Source organism: Nicotiana sylvestris, chromosome 2 (genome assembly GCF_000393655.2).
Source record: "Nicotiana sylvestris chromosome 2, ASM39365v2, whole genome shotgun sequence".
Lineage (NCBI taxonomy): Eukaryota > Viridiplantae > Streptophyta > Magnoliopsida > Solanales > Solanaceae > Nicotiana > Nicotiana sylvestris.
This window is the reverse complement of record NC_091058.1, coordinates 65,553,621-65,573,151: the sequence shown is the minus strand read 5'-3', so window position 1 is coordinate 65,573,151 and position 19,531 is coordinate 65,553,621. Positions and strand designations below refer to the sequence as shown.

The window sequence follows — 19,531 nt, the reverse complement described above, 5'->3', positions numbered from 1 at the left end:
GCTGTGTAAGCTGCTACTATACCAGATATGGATAATCTTCTACTGAGGGTAATGTTTATCCATAATGGAATACTGAAAGGATAAGCTCATTATACCCGATATAGATAATCTTCTACCGGGGTAATGTTTAGCCATAACCGAGTATCGAAAGGATAAGCTTATTATACCCGGTATGAATAATATTCTACCGGGGGTAATGTTTATCCATAACCGGGTACCAAATTAATAATCTTCTTCAGGAGACTTATTTCCAATAGAGTACTAAATAGATAAATATATTTACGGTGGAGTCTCATATGGATAAGCTTCTTCAGGAAGCTTATTTACAACAGAGTATTAAATGAACATCCATAATATAATATATTCATAACATTCTTTTGTTTCAAGATAAAAAAATTTGACATATAAGCATGGAGGAAAAAGTGTCTAACCGATTTTTTTTATTTTTTTATTTTTTTGCAAATCCTCTCCTGAATTGTACCATTAGAAACAAAGGACTTCATTATAATTAATTCATCAAACAACCTTTACTAATTCTTTTTGTGCTCTGTTTCTTCGATCCTTCTTCTACTGATGCTATGTAATGCATCTGTATTTTCTAATATACAAATGTGAATGTACGTGAAATTGTGTGTGAGAAAGAAGAAAATTAAAGAAGCCTAATTAAGTAGATTAATGGGAAGAAGAGGAAATCATGGTTTTTTTGGCTTTCTTAGGGAAAGCAAACGTATAATTGAAAAGGTAGAGGGAAGCTTTCAAACGGTGCTTTAATTGTGACTCAATAAGTGAGTGACGTGTCAATGAAACATTTGGCTAAATGGTTAACTAATGAGGTACAACAACAACGACGATCTATTAAAATTTCATTAGTGGTGTCTGGAAAGAGTAATGTGTACGCAGACCTTACCCTACCCCGAGGAAGTAAAGAGGTTGTTTCCGAAAGACCCTCGGCAAAAATAAAATGTGGGAAGAGATAAATGGAATTCCTAGCTTTTGAGAAGTGCCAGCACTCTTTCCCCCTCAATGCTTTTAGCCTACACACTAATTTCAGCAGTGCTTTATTGAATGCTAAGAGAGAAATAGTGTCACGCCCCAACTTCGGGAGACGTGACCGGCGCTCAATCGAGTGAACCCAACTGAATAAGCCTTATCAAACACTTTCTACCCAACTCAATATGATTAAGGAAATCATGCTTCCGTTTATTTAGACAATAGGGAAAGTTGTACATTCAACATTGTTAGATCATTTCATATTACAACCTTAAACCGTAGTTAAGTTCCAAGATTACATACAGTCACAATTTAGAGAAACAAGAGTTTGAGATACAACCTAGTTCATAGACCCATCCAACACCCGTACATAATCCACGCAAACGTCTACGGAGCCTCTAAGGATACAAAAGACAATTATGACAACGTCGACAACAAGGGCCCGACTATACCTCAAAAGTGGAAATCTACAACAAAAGATGTGCAACATAACCCCTTGAAGGAAAAAGGGGCTCACAAAGACTATGAGAGGAGGATACTCCGGTACGCTCGATCGACACTATCCGCTATGAAGCCACCTACATTCATTTAAAAATGTAGCGCCCCCGACAAAAAGGACGTTAGTACCATGGAATAGTACTAGTATGTATAACTAAACACCATCTTATTAGAAAGAACTATCACACAAGAATTCAAGGAAATCACAAGAGACAATCAAAGCTTTAACCGAACACCACATCATCAAATAAAGAATCATACCACTTTCACATGACTTCCATAACTTTAGTTTGGGGCATTTCATGTGTTCATCATTGTTCTCAATACCACCGTTATCTTGAGCAGAGTCCAATTACGACCCAATCGGCTAAGTTACCTCATTTGAGACATATACCTCAATCACTGTCTCATTTCCCTTTTCCAGAATTCAATGTTAGTACATTACCACCATGTGTGCAGCATGGTATCCGATCACGGCCCGATCGGCTAGGCCGCCTTACCTAGGCGTTGTTCCTTTCTCATTAATCATCTCATTTGAATCTTTATTTCACATATATCATACCAATTCGTCGGCGCTTAGGGTCACAATTATCACATCATTTCCACTTTCAATGTCAACCTTGCAATTTATGATCATAGGCACATACAAAAGCAATTCAAGTTGTAAGCGTAGGTAAGATTTCACATGATTAGCATGACAATCTCAGTTTTAAATCTTGACATGAAGTCTAGGCAATTTCAACACATGGTTCATATTCTTTGTACATATTCAAATATCTAGGATAGTACTTTGCACACATTGAGGCACACCTTTCATGTTTATATATACAATTCCAAAACCAATTCATGTAAAATAACAATCAATACATCAATCAAGTTTTCAGTCTTACCACATTTGCATATACACATACCAATGAAGCTCAATTTCTAATAGGAGGGGTTTTTAGCCATACATACCTCAATAGAGCTTTCCTTAAATTCTTACAAAAATTCCGTGACTCTTAGCAACTTCAATCTATTTTATGAAAATTACAAATTGAACCAAAAATTAGAGACATGCTTAAGATTCTAGCTCATTTAAGTATGTTATCAAGCACTAAGTGTGCATTGTGATTTTAGGACCCTTTTTGTGAGAGATTTTCATCACCTTGTACTCCAATTGCTATCCTTTTAACTCACAATCTTCCCATACCCCATTATCACTCATGCATGCAAGATAATTAATCCTTATACCCATGAACCCACTTGTTAATCAATTATTTTAGTAGAAATTTCGAAATTATAGATTAGGGCTCAAGTTCTTACCCTCTTGGGGTGAAGGCCTAGCAGCTTTTCTTGATAATCTTCAAGGGCTTAGGCAAGAATTGAGTGGGGAATTGTTGAAGATCACCCTCTCTCTCTCTTGAACTTCCTCTCTCACTCTTTTTGCAGTAAAATAGCTTAAAAGGGGTCTAATGGGGTGTTTTTAATGGGATGTGATCGGGTTTTAAAAGTTAGAAAATAGGAGCCCCGACGAAATCTGCGATCGCATAATGGACATGCGGCCCGCGAAATGGACCACAAAAATGGTCCCAAAACCTGCACAAACTGTCTGGGTATGCGACAGAAATGTGGTCCGCATACCTATTCTGCGGTCGCATAATGCATCGCAGAACTGCTTCTCACAAAAATTCCAGGGATTATGCGATGACTATGCGGCCCGCATATTGATTATGCGATCGCATAATTGGCAGCATAGTTAACCTCAAATTAACCATCAAACTATCTGGTTCTGCAGCGACTATGCAGTCCGCATTTTATGAATTTCTAATACATGATCCTAACTTGACACTATAAGATTCGGGTTTTTGAGTAGAAATTTTCACGGGCCTTACAAATAGATGTTTCAATCTTCTTCCTATATCTCTTCAACTTAAAGATGACTTGGTTAAATCCACAAAACATTCTAATAAAGATTGTATCCTCCTAGTGCTCTATGTTTCTGTTAGACCAAAGTGTCTGAACCTATGTTTTACCTCATCTACCTAAACTGCAGTGATTCAATCCACCAATTTGATGTCAAAGCCTACACCATTTCTCTCTACTTGTGATGTCAAAGCGGTTAAATTGCAATGATATTGTATAAAAATTCTACTACACAAAAATCCAAAATTTAATTCATTTTGGGACATGAAAAAGTAGGAAAGAAATCATATTTTACTGGAATGTGCAATGCTTTGCAAAGGAAATAGGCCTGAAATTAAAAATGTATCATTTTTAGATTTCTTATGTGTAAACGATAAATCTGATCTCCTATGTAATAAAAAAGAGTTAGGGTCATAAAACTAAAAACAAGTTTGTAAAGATCCACAAAAACACTTAATCCGTCGCTAGCCAACTGATGACTATACAAGTCAATAATATCTTCGATTGATCATTTGCGAAAAATTTTATACATAGAAAATTTGTCCAACGTTCAAGAGGCTCTCATGAGGTACGTTGAAGATCACACTATTTTCCCTGCATATTCTCCTAAGAAACGCATATATATAGTCAATAGCAATTTTCTTATAGAACCTAGAGTCTCTCCTTGCTCTAACTACAGTGTTTCCAAGAATGTGTACAACCCCAGCATCTCGACAACGATTTAAGAATTCCATTTCGTCCACTTCTGCCTGGCTGCTCTCACGGCCCAACGATGATGTGACTGTATTGCTTCCTTGAGTGGGAGATTTCACAGGTACTATTGATTCCACCGTCGAACATGTAAAGTCATTATTTCCTGTAGTTGAGTTGCCGTTATTTCGCACTAAATAATCCATTGAATTCTGTGTTTGCTGTCCGTATAAGCTGTATTCATCGGAGTCAGAGCAGCCTTCCATCATATTCTCCAGCCGAACAAAAAGGAAGAGGTTATCAAATAGCTTTCTCTCGAACTCCTCATCTTTCTTATGGAGGTCTTTGTAACCATACCTTGCAACACAGCGGAACATGTGAAAAGACTTGGGTCCTATGCGTTTCACGAGGAACCTCTCATCTTCAGGAACTGTGTAAACTGGAAGATACTTCACACAGACAAATACCACAACTGAATGTATAGCTGGCAGATTTGTAATGAAGTGAGAAAAGATGTGTGGCACCCCACTAGCCAGCTCGGTGTAGACAAGTCCTATCCCCGGTACACGTACAAGTCCTAAACTGGGGCCGAGCCCAAGAATCCATGCCATTGACACCTTGCTGTGCATCTCAAATGCATATCGTTTCACAGTTCCATAATGCCAGACATACATGATGACAAGAAAAGCTGCAGCAATCACAAGCGGAACCCAACCACCCTGATCAACTTTAAATAACACAGAAGAGAAGTAGGTACATTCAACCACCACAGATAAGACAGTGAAGATAAGGACAAGAACCCAATGGCAGCGCCAAACTAGTAACATTATCAAGGTCATGAGGAGCGTGGTCACCAACATGACTATCACGACTGCCGTTCCTGTTCAAGAAAATGTTACATTAGTATGTACATTTCAAGGTGAGGTGTTCCAACATATGGTGTAAATGCTAAACGCAGGAATCTACAATAGATAAGAAAACAGAATCATTGAAAGTAACGGGAACCAGGATTTGCACAAGTGTGGCAAAGCAATAGCGAGCAGCAGGGGGCACCGGGGCAGCAAGCCTAGTATTCTGTTTTTCCCTTGTTCATCGCCCTTTATATTATTATATATTAATCTACTGAACAGAACAATCATTTTGTTCCATGACCCAACTTTCAGAGGCTTTGAACAAAGCATTTTAATTTTGAATTTTATGTTTACTTTAACAATTATTCATTTCTTAATTTTCATGCATTATTTTTGTAATCAATAATCACAATACTAATTTGAAGGGAAGTCTTGGAGCAATGGTAAAGTTGTCTCCGTGTGACTTAGGTCACGGGTTCGAGCCGTGTAATCAGCCACTGATACTTGCATCAGGGTACGCTGCATACATCCCACTCTTCGGGGCGCGACCCTTCCCACACCCTGCGTGAACACGAGATGCTTCGTAAACTGGGCTGCCCTTTGTTTTTAAATCACAATACTAATTTAGCAACCTATAACACAGTAGACAAACAATTTATTTGGTCATAAACAGACTCACAAATAATAAACCTATTTGGTCTTTCTCTAGAAGATGGAGAAAAAGAGCTACATTGAAGGCTCAGACACATGACTTTACTGAGTGAACCCACTTTGCTGCTATGCCGCAGCTCTCCATTTTGTCAAGTGGTTTAGTCTTTGCTGTACACAATTTTTTTGTTTTTGTTCGTGGAATATATTTACTTATATAGATAGTGAATTTTCAACGAACACACTTTGAACCAATGGTTCAGAGCAGTCTTCTTTTTTGGGGGGGATAATGATGGTGTCTGAGCCAGTTTCATTCAGTGAACCCACTTGCTTCTCAGTAAAAAGTCAAACAAAATCAAGCAATATTATATTCGACACACGTACTCACCGTATGCGTTGCCAATTTGACTTTGATTTCTGAATCCAGCAGTGACACCGATGCAAAGAATCATAAGTATCCAATTTATATCAGGAATATAAATCTGCCCAAGGAACTTCTTTGACGTATGTACAACCTTAACTCTTGGAAAACAGCCTAGTGCCAGAGCTTGCTTGATTATCGAAAATGTAGCAGAAATGGTTGCTTGACTTGCAACGATAGCAGCTAAAGTTGCAATGACAAAAACTGGCCAGTATATGCTTTCTGCATTACTAAAACGACGATTTGTCAAAGACATTATAACTTCACACTTTAGCCACTGGTGTCAGCTTTACTACTACAAAAATTTCCATTTAGTTGTGCGAGTAGAAGTGGTTTCAACTGGTCACATTAGTAGAGAAAATGATCAAAGAATGTCCCTGATGTTCTGTAAAGGAGTACTCAGGGGTGGGGTCTATATACATAGTTCAAAAGCACAACCACCCCCCCACCACCCCCAAAAAAAAAAAAAAAAAAAACAAGCAGATAACAAAAAAGTGCCTGCCCCAACCAGGGGCCTGACAACTACCCTTGAGACCTTGAGCAGTCATCAATGATAAATAAAAATTGTAGAATTGCGTCATTATTTCCTCGGAAGGAGCAGGTCCTATATGTCTGGCAAATGACTGGATAAAAAGAATGGATTACAGTGTTGGAATGAGTTCTTTGGATTCGTTGGCTTCACACTCGGAGATGACAACAGGGATTTTTTTTTTGCTGATGTTTGGTGTGGGAACTCAACCTCAAAAGAAGATTTTTCACATCTATATTTTATCACAATCGATAAGCAGGCTACAATCAGATCTCCTCAGAGATGATGAATGTCAAGTGTAATAAATATCTTTCAGAAGACCCATCTAGATTGGAATTGGAATCACATTAATGAATTTTTCCAGAACATCTACAGTTATATTTACTTTGGAGAAGAAGACAGCATTTGAAAAGGGTCATCATTGAAGAGCTTCTCGATTAAGTTTTTTTTTTTGTGTGTGTGTGTTGTTTGGGGGGGGGGGGGTGATGGAGGGACTCAAGACCTGTGTGGAGACTGTTGAAGATATAATGAAGTAAATAAAAGTGTACTCTCTCTAACAACAACACGGTATAAGAACAGGCACAGGTCCTTGGTTTGAGTCTCACTGCCACCACTATCAAAAAGAACTTCCATGACCCGTGAAAATGAAACAGGCTTGCACGTGAAGGAGTGTGTTGAAGATATAATTAAGTAATAAAAATGTACCTTATCTGACGGCATAAGCTTTTATATGAAATGGTCACACAATTTAACACAGCCACATATGGAAGACATGAGTGCTCAAGAGCAGCTTTCTCACTTGATTGTGATGTGGAAGTGCTCAACCTAAGGTAGAAAATTTGAGGAGAATGATAATTGTGAGTTGATGCTGTTTCTGCAAGGAAAGTGGGGGAAGATACAACCACATATTGCTATATTGTAGCTTTACTACAGAGTTATATCCTTGGTGTATGCCGTGTTTGATGTGGCCTGGGCACTCCCTAGAATTGTGGCAAATTGTGGTGAGTTGGAGATTGGAAGCGAGGAAAAATGAGTTGTGGAAAGTATCATGTCTTTGTGTTTTTTCGCCGATAATGAGAGAAAGGAATAGAAGAGTGTTGAAGGAATCGACAGTCGGATGTGGAGAGTAAAGAGCTCTTCTTTAATTCATCTGAATTTTTGATGTAGAAAAGATATTCCACGTTATACAGAATAGTTGGAAGGATTCTTTTAAAGCTTAATCTATATCCAATGTCAATCTTGATGTGACATGAACAAGCATTTTGACATATAAAAACAATCCAGTCTCTATTACAATGAAAACAAGGAGTTCAATCTAGCTTGTAAAACTAATTCTCAAAGGCAAACTCAGGAGAAGGAGGCGCACTGAGGTATCTCTTTATGTATAACTCAACTAAGGTGTAACTTTTTGGGCCTAAGGGCACAGCTCATCAAGACTGCCTCTCTGAATTTATCATTTATAGGGGAAAAGGTCTTTAGCTTCAGAAGGTAGTCAGTGCACGATTCAAGCGTAAGAATTTTGTAAACGAACATTTTAGAGAAACTGGAAAATACCCATCAGGCAAAACTTGGTCTTGGATTCTCCTTTTACGGACCGTCTACCAACTCAGTCTTACTTGCAACAAGTCCATTTTAGCTCTCTCACTTTGTCACGGTAGTCCATTGACTTTCTGATTCTTTACTGCTTCCTTTTCATAGATTATGCTCTCTAACGATGAAATTTAGACAAGCTAGGGACTTGGCCACAAAAAAGTTTAGAGCTAGGTACAGGCTATTTTGATGTCAGCTGACAACGAAAATATATTCCAATCTGCATCCAAGCTCTATTGACATACTACTCATTAGAGTTCATTAATCCTTTTGGCACCACCGTGGACCAAAACGAATAGAGTTAACAAATGTTAAAGTTAAGAGATCAAGACATGCCTGGAATAGAACGGTAGAATGCATCGACAACATGTTCCTTATTTTGCATGAGGTATGCTGCTTGCCCCGTATAGGTTAAAAGAAGGCATGGGAAAACAATGACTGTGAAAGCAAGCTGTATTGCTGACACTGGAAAATGAGCAAGATCAGCAAAAAGTGCCTCTGTCCCTGAAGTAGTCAGCAAGGAACTATCAGAGTTCAAACAGTCATTCTTTGCACTCAAAAGAGATGTTTGAGAAAAGGGAAAACGAAGAAGACAAAACCTGTAATGCTGAGCATTATTCCTCCCAGAGATGTCCAACCCTCTTTCTTTCTCCTCCTAAAATACCTATATATGTACACAGGAGAAAAAGCCCTCAAAACAGAGCTATCGTACTTCCAGATGTTGAAGATGCCGATACCTCCTACTAATAGAAACCAAAGCAGCACAATGGGAGCAAACAGCCAACCAACCCTGTCTGTGCCATAGTGTTGTAAGCTAAACAGACCAACCAATATAATGACTGCAACAACCACCACTACGTCTGCATAAAAAAGCTCCCGAATTAGTTTCTTTTTATAAGCATCAAAGTATAGAACAAAGTCAGGGTAAATGATTAAAATAGAAAAAAGTAACCGAGATGGATCAACAAAGAAATAAAAAAAGGTGGTATTAAGAAAAGTAGAATAGTACCATTACTCATCTTTGGATGATCCACCTTGATCCCACCAGTAGCTGAAAGAACTGAGAAAAAAATTCTGAATAAGTGCTTTGTTACAAACTTAAGATATAAGAACCAATAGAAACGTAAATCAAAACATAGAGAATAAATCTTTATAGGCTTTCACACACTCCGTATGACACCATAACTACCTCTTGACTACATTTTTTAATATTTGTTTAAATATTTTTCAATTATAGAAAATGTGGCACATAATACTTTTTATGTAATCTCCAAATGCATAGATTTTACTTTTAAAAAGATTAAGGGATCGTTCCCGGAAAACATTACAACAACAACAGCCCATGGGATCTGGGGAGGATAGTGTGTAAGCAGACCTTACCCCTACTCCGGAGTAGTAGAGAGGCCATTTCCAGTAGACCCTCAGCACAAAAAGGAAAGAGACAGTGTATCAATAACAACAAAGGAATCCAGAAAGATAACACTAGCAACGCAATAACCAGAAAATAGAGAGCAAAGTAATAACACTAAGCAGTAAGAAAGGCACAGTACTACAGACGTAAGGGAATAATATGGACACAAAGGGCCACTAAACATACTGCAGCCTAACCTACGACTAATGAAGTATTAAGAACACAACTGGAGCCACTAGCAGCCTAAAACAAAACACTATCATACTAGCCTCCTATCCCCTAACCTACAACCCTAATGCTCGACCTCCACAACTTCCTATCAAGGACCATATCCTCGGAAATCTGCATCCGCACCATGTCCCGTCTCATCATCTCTCCCCAATATTTCTTAGGCCGCCCTCTACCTCTTCTCGTACCCGTCAAAGCCAGCCATTCACACCTCCTTACCGGTGCATCCAGGCTTCTCCTCAAGTGCCTGAATCATCTAAGCCTAGCTTCCCGCATCTTGTCTTCCATGGGAGCCACGCCCACCTTCACCCGGATATCTTCATTCTTAATCTTATCCAGCCTAGTGTGCCCGCACATCCTTCTCAGCATCCTCATCTCTGCAACTTTCATCTTCTGGATATGAGAATTCCTGACTGGCCAACACTCTGCACCATACAACATGGCCGGCCTAACCACCGCTCAATAGAACTTTTCTTCAAGTTCCGGAGGCAACTTCCTGTCACACAGGACGCCAGACGCTAGCCTCCGTTTCATCCACCCCACTTCTATATGATGCTTGACATCCTCGTCAATATCCCCATCCCCTTGTATAATCGACCCCAGGTACTTAAGCTCCCTTTCTTGGGGATGACTTGAGAGGCAAGCCTCACGTCCATGTCCGCTTCTTCCGGCACGCCGCTGAACTTGTACTCCACGTATTCAGTCTTAGTCTTGCTCAGCTTGAAAGCTTTAGACTCAAGGGACCGTCTCCAAACCTCTAACCTCTCGTTAACACTCGCGTCTCATCAATCAGAACTATATCATCAGCGTTCTCTGAATACATTAAATAGTTAAATTCTCCCGTCATTCTTTTCATAAGGAGTATATATTGGATGTTCAAATGGTAGCTTAAAATCTTAGGATTAGAAAAGTTTGAAAGTGGTAAAGTTTTAAGTTAAATACAATTCCACATTGGATGTTTGACATCTATAAATAAGTGTCCTGTATACATCAAATTATTGGGTAATTTATTTTGTATTTTGATGATAAAAATTATTAAATCATCTACATATCTTCTCTTCTCATATTTCGTTGCATAGTATTAGACCATCAACTATCTTGGTAGAGAGACAAGAAATTTTCGGTTACTAGCGGGCAACCATTATGTAGCCTGCCCGAACAAAAGCATATTTCCAATGACTGTTCCAATTATATTGTGTCTGTTAAACCGGCTATTTTTGGATAGCACTTTGTCGTCATACAACAATATGTTTTTCTGAGGACATTCTTCTGCCCACTTTTCGAGCAACTTTTCCAACTAGTTACCAGCAATTAGAACCTTATTTCCTATAGGTTTTAGGCAACACCATAAAAAAAAACTTTCAATTGATTATTAACTTTTTTATATTTATAAAATAGTTGGGATTGATGTAACATAGAATTGCATTATTAGGCCTCATTTTTTTGCACTTTATGGAGGTCTGAATCTTAATCATTCAGATCTCAAACATTAAGTACTTTTGTTTTTAAAGTCTGAATCTTAAATATTCAGATCTTAATCATTAAGTGTGTTTTTTTTACTTCACAACCACTTAATTGGTCTATATCATTAAGATCTATAACAAAGACTTAATTTCCTTAAGATGCTATCATCCACATTCATTATTATGAACTACCACCACCACCATCCTCAACCATAGCTGCCACCACCCACCACCATCATCATCTAGCATAACCACACACTCACCTACCTCAATTACCACCACCTACCACCCCATCACCATCAATAACTATAGCCGGCACTGCCCACCATTATAAACTACCATCACCCACCATCATCTTCCCCAATCACAACCACCACCACCACCACCCACCATTATTAACTATCAACACCCACACCACCATTATTAACTATCAACACCCACACCACCATCCTCAACCATAATTATTATCGCTACTAATCACCACTAGCTACTACCTAGAACCACCACCATCAACCAAAATCACCACCAACTACCCCCATCTAGTCGACACTCACAAGCACCTTTGTTAGCCATCACCGCCACCAACTACCATATATATATATATATATATATAGATAAGTATTTTCTTTGAATTTATGTTTATTACTTTTTAAATAAAGATAAATTCTATATATTCAGATGTTTTAAAAACAAACAGTCTTAATCATTTAGTATTCAGATCTTAAAACACATCTTAATATTCAGTAGTGTATTCAGATTCAAATGTCTTAATCTTAATACACATCTTGATATTCAGATATGCATTCAGATTCAGACACCTTAGTACCCGTTTGGACATAAAATTTGATGGAAGATTTTTCCAAAAAAATTTCACTTTTTTTTGAAATCAGCGTTTGTTCATAAAATTTCCAATTTTCACTTGAAGATGCACCTTGGAAATTTGAAAAAATTTGAAAAACTGCAAAAAGCTATTTTTCAAAATTTTCACTCAAATCACTCACATAACTTCAAAAACAACCCAAACTGAAATTTATGTCCAAACACAGCTCTATAAATTTCAATACCATTTTCATTTGAATTTTTTTTTACCATTTTTCCAAATTTTACAATTCTTATGTCCAAACACCTACTTAATCTTAAAAAAAAAAAACAGATGAGGCCTTAGTGTCCCTCCTCGGGCAGATGTAGCTATAGACATTACATTTTGCTCCATTTGTATCCTTTACATTCCAATAGTCAATATTTCTCTAATGCCAGAAATTGTCTACATATTTTACCGACATATCTCTAAATGTACTACAAAGACTTCCAATAAACACCGGACCTAATGTAAGCTCACTAAAAGTCTTTTGGAATTTCTAACCACTAAAAACTCCGGCTTAAGCTTTAGGGGTTGTTTGGTCCATGGATTAGTGATGCAGAAATTACAATACATGGTAACATGGATTGTTAAACGACCAGTAACAATGCAGGGATTGTTATGATTGTTATAAAAAGAATGCAATTTCAAAATTAAGTAGTTGTATACCGGTATTACTAATATATACATATCCTTAATCCAAATTCTATCCATTATTAAAAGGTGCACATGTTCCTGCATAAAATTTTCAGATATTAGTTAAGAACGTTTGGTACCGAAAACCAATGCTGTTTCAACAATAAGCCTTATACTGAGATAATTTTTGTACAGCAAGAGAGCAAGGATGAAAAGCAACAAGCTAGGAGTAGCTTGGGCAGCTATAGTTAGACTTTGGTCATTACAGAAAAAATAAAAAGCAGTTGGGAATGCACGTCATGTAGTCTTGGCAATTTGACCAGCATTTTCATCAACAAATTGTATGCTTTTGAAGCATATGGGAACAAACATTCGGGAAAGATAATACTACAAATTCTGGGTCTTTTTGGATTGAAATGATCTGGTCTACCGAAACTAGATGGACAATATAGTAAACCATCATGATATTAAGAGAGCATCTATTTCAAGAAACATATCCGATCATTGATTTTTTTCTGCAATTAAATATATGAGCTTTTATCTTCGAGAAATTTATTAGGCAAAGTTTTTTACCAGAAACTAGAATAGTGAATTTCTATCAACCTAATAGTCTAGTAGATACAAGATGACAAGTACAAGACAAACTTCAAACAAAGGTACCTGATATAGCCGGAGTGAGAATTCCATCACCTATTACCGTGCAAGTGCCAACAATTACAATAATAAGAAGTGCATTCTTCCTGAATGAATATGCCTCCAACCATCGTTTTGTTTTTGCAGCAAATGAATGCTCATGGAATGTGCTACGGCTATAAGTTGTCAGCTCCTCATCTGTCCGATGTTGGTTGGGAATTGTCTTTATCTTAGCATGGCGACATAGTAAAGAATAAAGAGCAAAAGTCCCGCCTAAAAGACAAAAGTCAAATTATCATCTTTAGTGTTTCCCGCATTAGTTAGTGAACAAATCTTTGTTGCTATATAGTTATGTAACGTGATTAATAAAAAATGTAAAGCACATGAAGGCAAGGGAAATTAAGTTAACTAAACAACAATATCAAATGAATGCAAGAAAATTCCTTTAATTTAATTTTAGATCATGACGTGTCTGTAACACAGTCAACATTAGAGTGATTGGTTTGTCACAGTAAATAAATAACCTCGATTGATAAACAAACTGTTCTTTAGATTCAAAATATAGTAACTCCGTGTGATATTAAGGTATACTAGGAAACAACTATATATTTTGCTAAATTGCAAGACAATCTAACATTTTCCTTCACCCATTAGCCCTTTCTACATTTTTAACTAGTGCAACTTTTTTATGCTTATCCTATGCTCTTTCTTTTCTTTTTTCCTTCTGAAATACAAAAAAAAAAAAAAAAAAAAAAAAAAGAGAGAGAACTAAATATTATTTAAAGGTAAGATAGAAGAAGTCTCTGTAAATGGAGATTTTGCAGAACAGAAAATAACAAGGTTCAATATTGTGCTAAGAAGAGAACCTCATGAAACACACACCATTATGAAGGACATAAATGGTCTATGACAGAAGATAATTTGAAGAGATCCAGAGGTTAGAGAAGGTTGTAGCTTAGGCTTTCAGGTCAAATATCTCCACACCACCTACTAACACAGATTTTCAAGAAACCTTTGTCATTCTAAACAGATATAAAAACCAAAATTTATTAGCAACTACAACAGTAAATGCTAACAAAGAAAAAAAGCTTCTGCAGATTGCTCAGCAACTTTTAGTAGCTCATGTCGGCAGAACAGACTGGGGCACCTATGTGCAAGGACAAGAAAGTGTAATAAGACGCATGACCTGTTTTGGTACTGTTCTTTGCCTTAGGGCTGATGCAAGAGATTGTTTAGGTTATTTGAGGAAATTATGTTTCCACATCTTCACGTCATGAACTTTTAAATGCAGTGATTTGATCACAACAGGAGGGGAAAGCCTTTATGTGAAGATGCTTGATGTTGTCTATGTGATGTCAAGGTTTGAACCTCACATATAGGATAAAAAGGTTTTGAGATCTATAATCACAACAGGACTGCGAGGCTCTTGCTAGTCATATTAACTTTCTATCGACTCAAAGTACAATTTCTCCTCTTCTTTCTAAAGAAATTTTTTTGTCTTTTGCATAAAATTTTAACCAACATGAATGAGGATATTAGTAAGTTCTTGCATTTCTAGAAGTTCTCTCCATTCATCCTCCATTGAAGCAATTCTTTTTTCATTTGAAGCTAGGTGGTGATTATATAAGGCTATGATTCGGTACATTAAAATTGTGTATGTTAGAGTTAGAATATTAAAAGTGTTAAGTTTCTAAGAGTTCGCCAATGTCCTACATTGGACAAGTATTATCTATGTAATATGTTTGATGCCTATAATAGGTGTCTTGTATTGATCAAATTACCAAGTCATCATTACGTCTCTTCCATTCTCTTTTTTTCCTCGCGTGGAACCAAAACCTCTACAATCATGGGAGGTCTATGTGATTCACCACTCTTCAATGTTAGAAATTGGGCAATTTATGTTTTCAAATGTTAGTAATTGAGAAGCTACCTTGATGGTCTTATAATAGGTATTTTGGGGGTTGGCGATAGCCCAGTAACGAACTAAGAGATGAATAAGAGAATGCAGAAGCATTCATACCAAAGTTCTCAAGGATCAATTGTTTCATCTTCCGAATTTTAAAGTCATTACATCTTATGAGAATTGCTTCAAGAATGAAGACTCCACAATCTTAACCAAAAATGAATTGCTCAAACACACAAGGAAAAAGAGTAAGAAACTTTGTATGCTATGGCATATCTGAAATCCATTTCAAGCTGTAGGCAACAAATTATAACATTAGAGAAGGTAAAAGATTCTTCTTCACTTTAACTATAAAGCATTAATTGAGCCATGGGATTCTGTTCAGAAAATGTCATTCTCTTGGACATAAACGCAGCCCCACCATTGATTTAATTTTCTCGAGAAGAAAGCAACTCAAAAAAACTAACTGAGTACATAACGTGGGTAAGGTTTAGGACATATCTTCCGTGTTTTTTTTCATCCTCTATCTCTAACTCTAACAGAGACAGATACGCAAGCACACACAAGCGTATTGACTTGCTTGAACCCAATTTTCAGAGCTGCACTGCCTAGTCAGCTTAACCCAGAATTAAAGGGTTCTCTCCAACTTGACCGGTCTTTAAACTGCATTAACTGGACAAAGGAGCAAAGAGAACCAACCCTGTCCAACCAACAAAAAGGTGCCTAATCAATTTAAGCCAGCAACATTCTCTTTCAACAATGCCTTAGCAGTATTTATATCCGAAGTTAACAGCTACCACTGGAATAAACATTTCATACAGGAAAGCTGCTCAGCATGCAAGCATGCAAACTAATAAATCCTGAGACATGCATAACGCAGAATAAAGAACTGAATCAGATGAAAGAATTGAACATTTGAACTCCAAAAGTAGCTTACCTTGGCCATTGTCATTCGCTCTACAAACAATAAAAACATACTTGAGGAGAGGGATAAGTGTGAGGGAATATATAATTAATGAAAGGGCGCCAATGACATCCTCTGTATCATCAATTCCATGGGGAAATGTATTGTAGAACACATACAAAGGAGAAGTTCCCAAGTCTCCATAAACCACACCTAGACTCTGAAAAGCAAGCCGCAGAAGCAACAATGCCGAGAATTTCTGCATTGAGACAACTGTATCAGGACAGGGGCAGAAAGAGTGATCACAAGTCACAAACAATAATGGACTCATAATTACTCAGCTTTGTGATCAACCGAATACTCACAACTATGGGATCATTCTTCTATTTATAAGGCAATAACAATCACGGCATCATAAACTCTTATAGTAAGTCAAAATACTCTTACAGCAGGACATTTGCAGATAAGTAGTAAGTCAACTTTCCTCTGTTGGTCATCAACTGCGTTTGAGTATAAAGATGAAGTAAACAAGTCTTCAACATGAAAAATTACCTTTCCACAGCCTACTCTCCGTGTAACCCCCACCCCTACCCACCCCAAAAAATAGGGAAAAAAGAGAAGAAAGACAAATACATGACATGAATATAGAATCATGCTCTAGGTTGAACTGACTAGCTAACCAATCATCCAGTGGCAGACGCACTTATTCAAGACTCACGATTCAAACCAAGGGCTGATGTAGAGGGTGAGTTAGGGGTAACTCAGTAACTGTGGCTGGAACTCTGTATGTGAAGCTTCTAAGTAAGAACAATTTTTTTATTTGGAACCAAGTAAATTAAACTAGTGGTGGTAAAATCCCATAGTATAACCCATAAAGTTCGAATACTGGATCTGCCTCTGATTCAAACATCTCTATTCCTTTTTTTGTTTTCAGTTTCAGACTAGGATATCAAATTAATCATGCATAAGATCAAGAAAGAAGCAAATAATTGAGTCCCTCCACCAACATCAAGATGAATGAGAAGAAAAGACTATTCAATTACATCCAGCAAACTGGTCCCTTGACTTAAAAGAAAATCATTAAAGCAAGCAGAAAAAGGGAAAGTCCAAAAAGAGAGAGGTAGCTATAATACTAGTACTAGTACTAGTAAAAGAAAAGGCACATCTTTACCTTTTCTCTATACATATTTTTGAGTCTACCAGCCTCCTCATCCATAGGCTGATCAATCTTTTGGTCTAATTCCCACATCCCTCCTTTAGTTTCATCCCCACTTCCTTCATCTATTCCCATCCCTAACGCTGAAGCCATCTTCTTTAAACAACAAAATATGATTCAAGATTATGCAAACCTAATACACAACATACATGCAAACCACCCAAACCTTTCTAATAAACCAAATGAACACTCAATTCAATTCAAAGAGCTGATTAACTTCCAACCCACCAAGAGAAAGTTGCTTTTGTAACTTTTTTCTCCAAAGGCCAAAATTGGGAATGAAACAGTTCAACAACACCAGTCATATAAATCTAAAACAAGATTCGTTTTTTTTTTGGTTGTGGGTTTAAATTCAGAAAGCTGGTGCAATAATTGTCATGAGTGGGGACAGCTTCCCATCAGTATGAGACACAGAACATCAGAAAGCCAATTTGGAAACCTCTTCAGCTAAATAAAATCAAGCACTTTCTTTCTTTTTTTCCCCAAAAGAAAGAGCTCAAAATTCAATTTGAACTCTAACAAATCCAACTGTAAGGAAAACCCAATTCTTGAACCGACACAAAAGACAGAAAAGGGAGAAGAAAGATCGAGACAATGGCTGCACAAAAAGAAATCAGTTTTTTTTCTTTTTCGTTTTGTTATTTCCTGTGCAGTTTGCGGCACTTCCTCTTTTTCTCCCCCTATTTATTTTGTTGTCCCATGAGGAAGGAAGAAGCATTTATTTACAGAACAAAACAGAAAAATTTACATCTCTTTCATCTTCTTCTTCCTCTCTTTCTCTGTCTCTCTCTGGAGAGAAGGTTTTATTAGAGAAAGAGAGAAGTGTTCGTTTTTCTTTTTCTTTTTATTTATGGGTGGGTTCAGCTACGGTAATTTCAATTTTTAATGGGATACGTTTGATCTGCTGGCGTGGCGGACAGAGAAAAGAGATGTCACCTAACGTTTTCTAACACTATTTGATTAATGGGAAAATGTCCAAATTTATCCCCCTCTACTTTTATATTATTCAAATTTACACCTAGTATTATACTATCCGGTCAAATTTATTCTTACAATCAGCAAATTTTTAAAAATTAAAAAACATTACAATAAAATACACATGACTTCACACCATAACAAAAGATGGCTCATATTTTTAAGTTTTACCCGACCTAGCCCATATTGTACATATTTTTAAAGCACTAGCAAATTCAAATTTTGTGTTCTTACAACCATTGCTTCTAAAAGATATGGAGCTAAACATATGTTCTCACAACCATTGCTTTCACTCTCTCTTCTTCTCGCATCTTTTGCATATGCTTCAAGGGGCCATGTATTTTCTGTTTCTCCCTCTGTGTCACCTAGTTGTAATATAAGAAAATTGAAGAGTAGAAGTCCACCATTGAAGGCCATTCAAAGCTTTGTTTTCGAGAATAGGATTTTTTGAGTTTATTAGTTATTTGGATTGGGTGTTGTTTCAATTGAGTGAAAATATCAAAAAGAGTTCAAGATTTAAATTTGAGGTGATTTGGATTAGATTTGAGCAAGATTTGAGTTAAATTTTAGAAAAGACGCAAGGAAGAAGACGAAGTCAGGTTTTTGTATAATCTTGTATAATAATATATATGACTGCATAAACACATCTTATATATTATTATACACCTTTATACAAACATCTGTAGACGAACTTCTTTCACGATTTTCAGTTGCAACTCTTGTTCAAAACCTGTCCAAATCTCCATTAAATGACTTCAAATTTTATATACAACATCCTTATACTATTTCTAATAAGTCTAAATAATATCCACTCCAAATTTCTCACAAAATCAAATTCAGAATTTAAACCCACATATTTAAGCTTGTTAAAAATCTAATTTTCACCACCCAAATAGATTTGGTTTGTTAAACTAATATTTGAGTCACAGTTACTGATTCAAAAATTAACTTAAAAGCTTAAGCAATCTTTTTTTAAAATTAAATAGTAATTTCGAGAACCTAATGGAGTTGAATGTTGAGTATTAACCTATTATTTTTGGCTATTTGGTTGTAAAATGAAATATGGGCTATAAAATTGAAAAGAAGGGAGCCCAATTGTTCTTTTGTGAAATTTTTCCTAAAAATTATCTATCAATTCGTTAGGTGACCCAGAATCTCCTAAATCATTTTAGTTAAGTCAC

The 19,531-nt window shown here is 36.7% G+C and overlaps 1 protein-coding gene across 1 annotated transcript; it reads right to left on the bottom strand.

The window, feature by feature from the left end:
• Positions 1-3,869: 3,869 nt before the first annotated feature.
• On the bottom strand, positions 3,870-18,205 carry LOC104231014 (potassium transporter 11-like). The gene is made up of 8 exons (XM_009783936.2): positions 17,331-18,205; positions 16,193-16,418; positions 13,380-13,625; positions 9,132-9,182; positions 8,722-8,982; positions 8,459-8,626; positions 5,971-6,225; positions 3,870-4,963 (listed from the first exon to the last, which is right to left on the bottom strand). Exons 1-8 carry the CDS (start codon positions 17,466-17,468, stop codon positions 3,918-3,920), a joined length of 2,391 nt encoding a protein of 796 aa, XP_009782238.1. The 5' UTR covers positions 17,469-18,205; the 3' UTR covers positions 3,870-3,917.
• Positions 18,206-19,531: the final 1,326 nt, after the last annotated feature.

Excerpts from the sequence above, each read along its gene's own strand:
- LOC104231014 (XM_009783936.2), bottom strand. The coding sequence starts at position 17,468 with ATGGCTTCAGCGTTAGGGATGGGAATAGATGAAGGAAGTGGGGATGAA. Across the intron at positions 9,183-13,379 it reads TCTCACTCCGGCTATATCAG|TTCTTTCAGCTACTGGTGGG; the intron begins GTACCTTTGTTT and ends TTTTTTTCTCAG. Across the intron at positions 6,226-8,458 it reads ATTCTACCGTTCTATTCCAG|AAAGCATATACTGGCCAGTT; the intron begins GCATGTCTTGAT and ends TTAGTAATGCAG.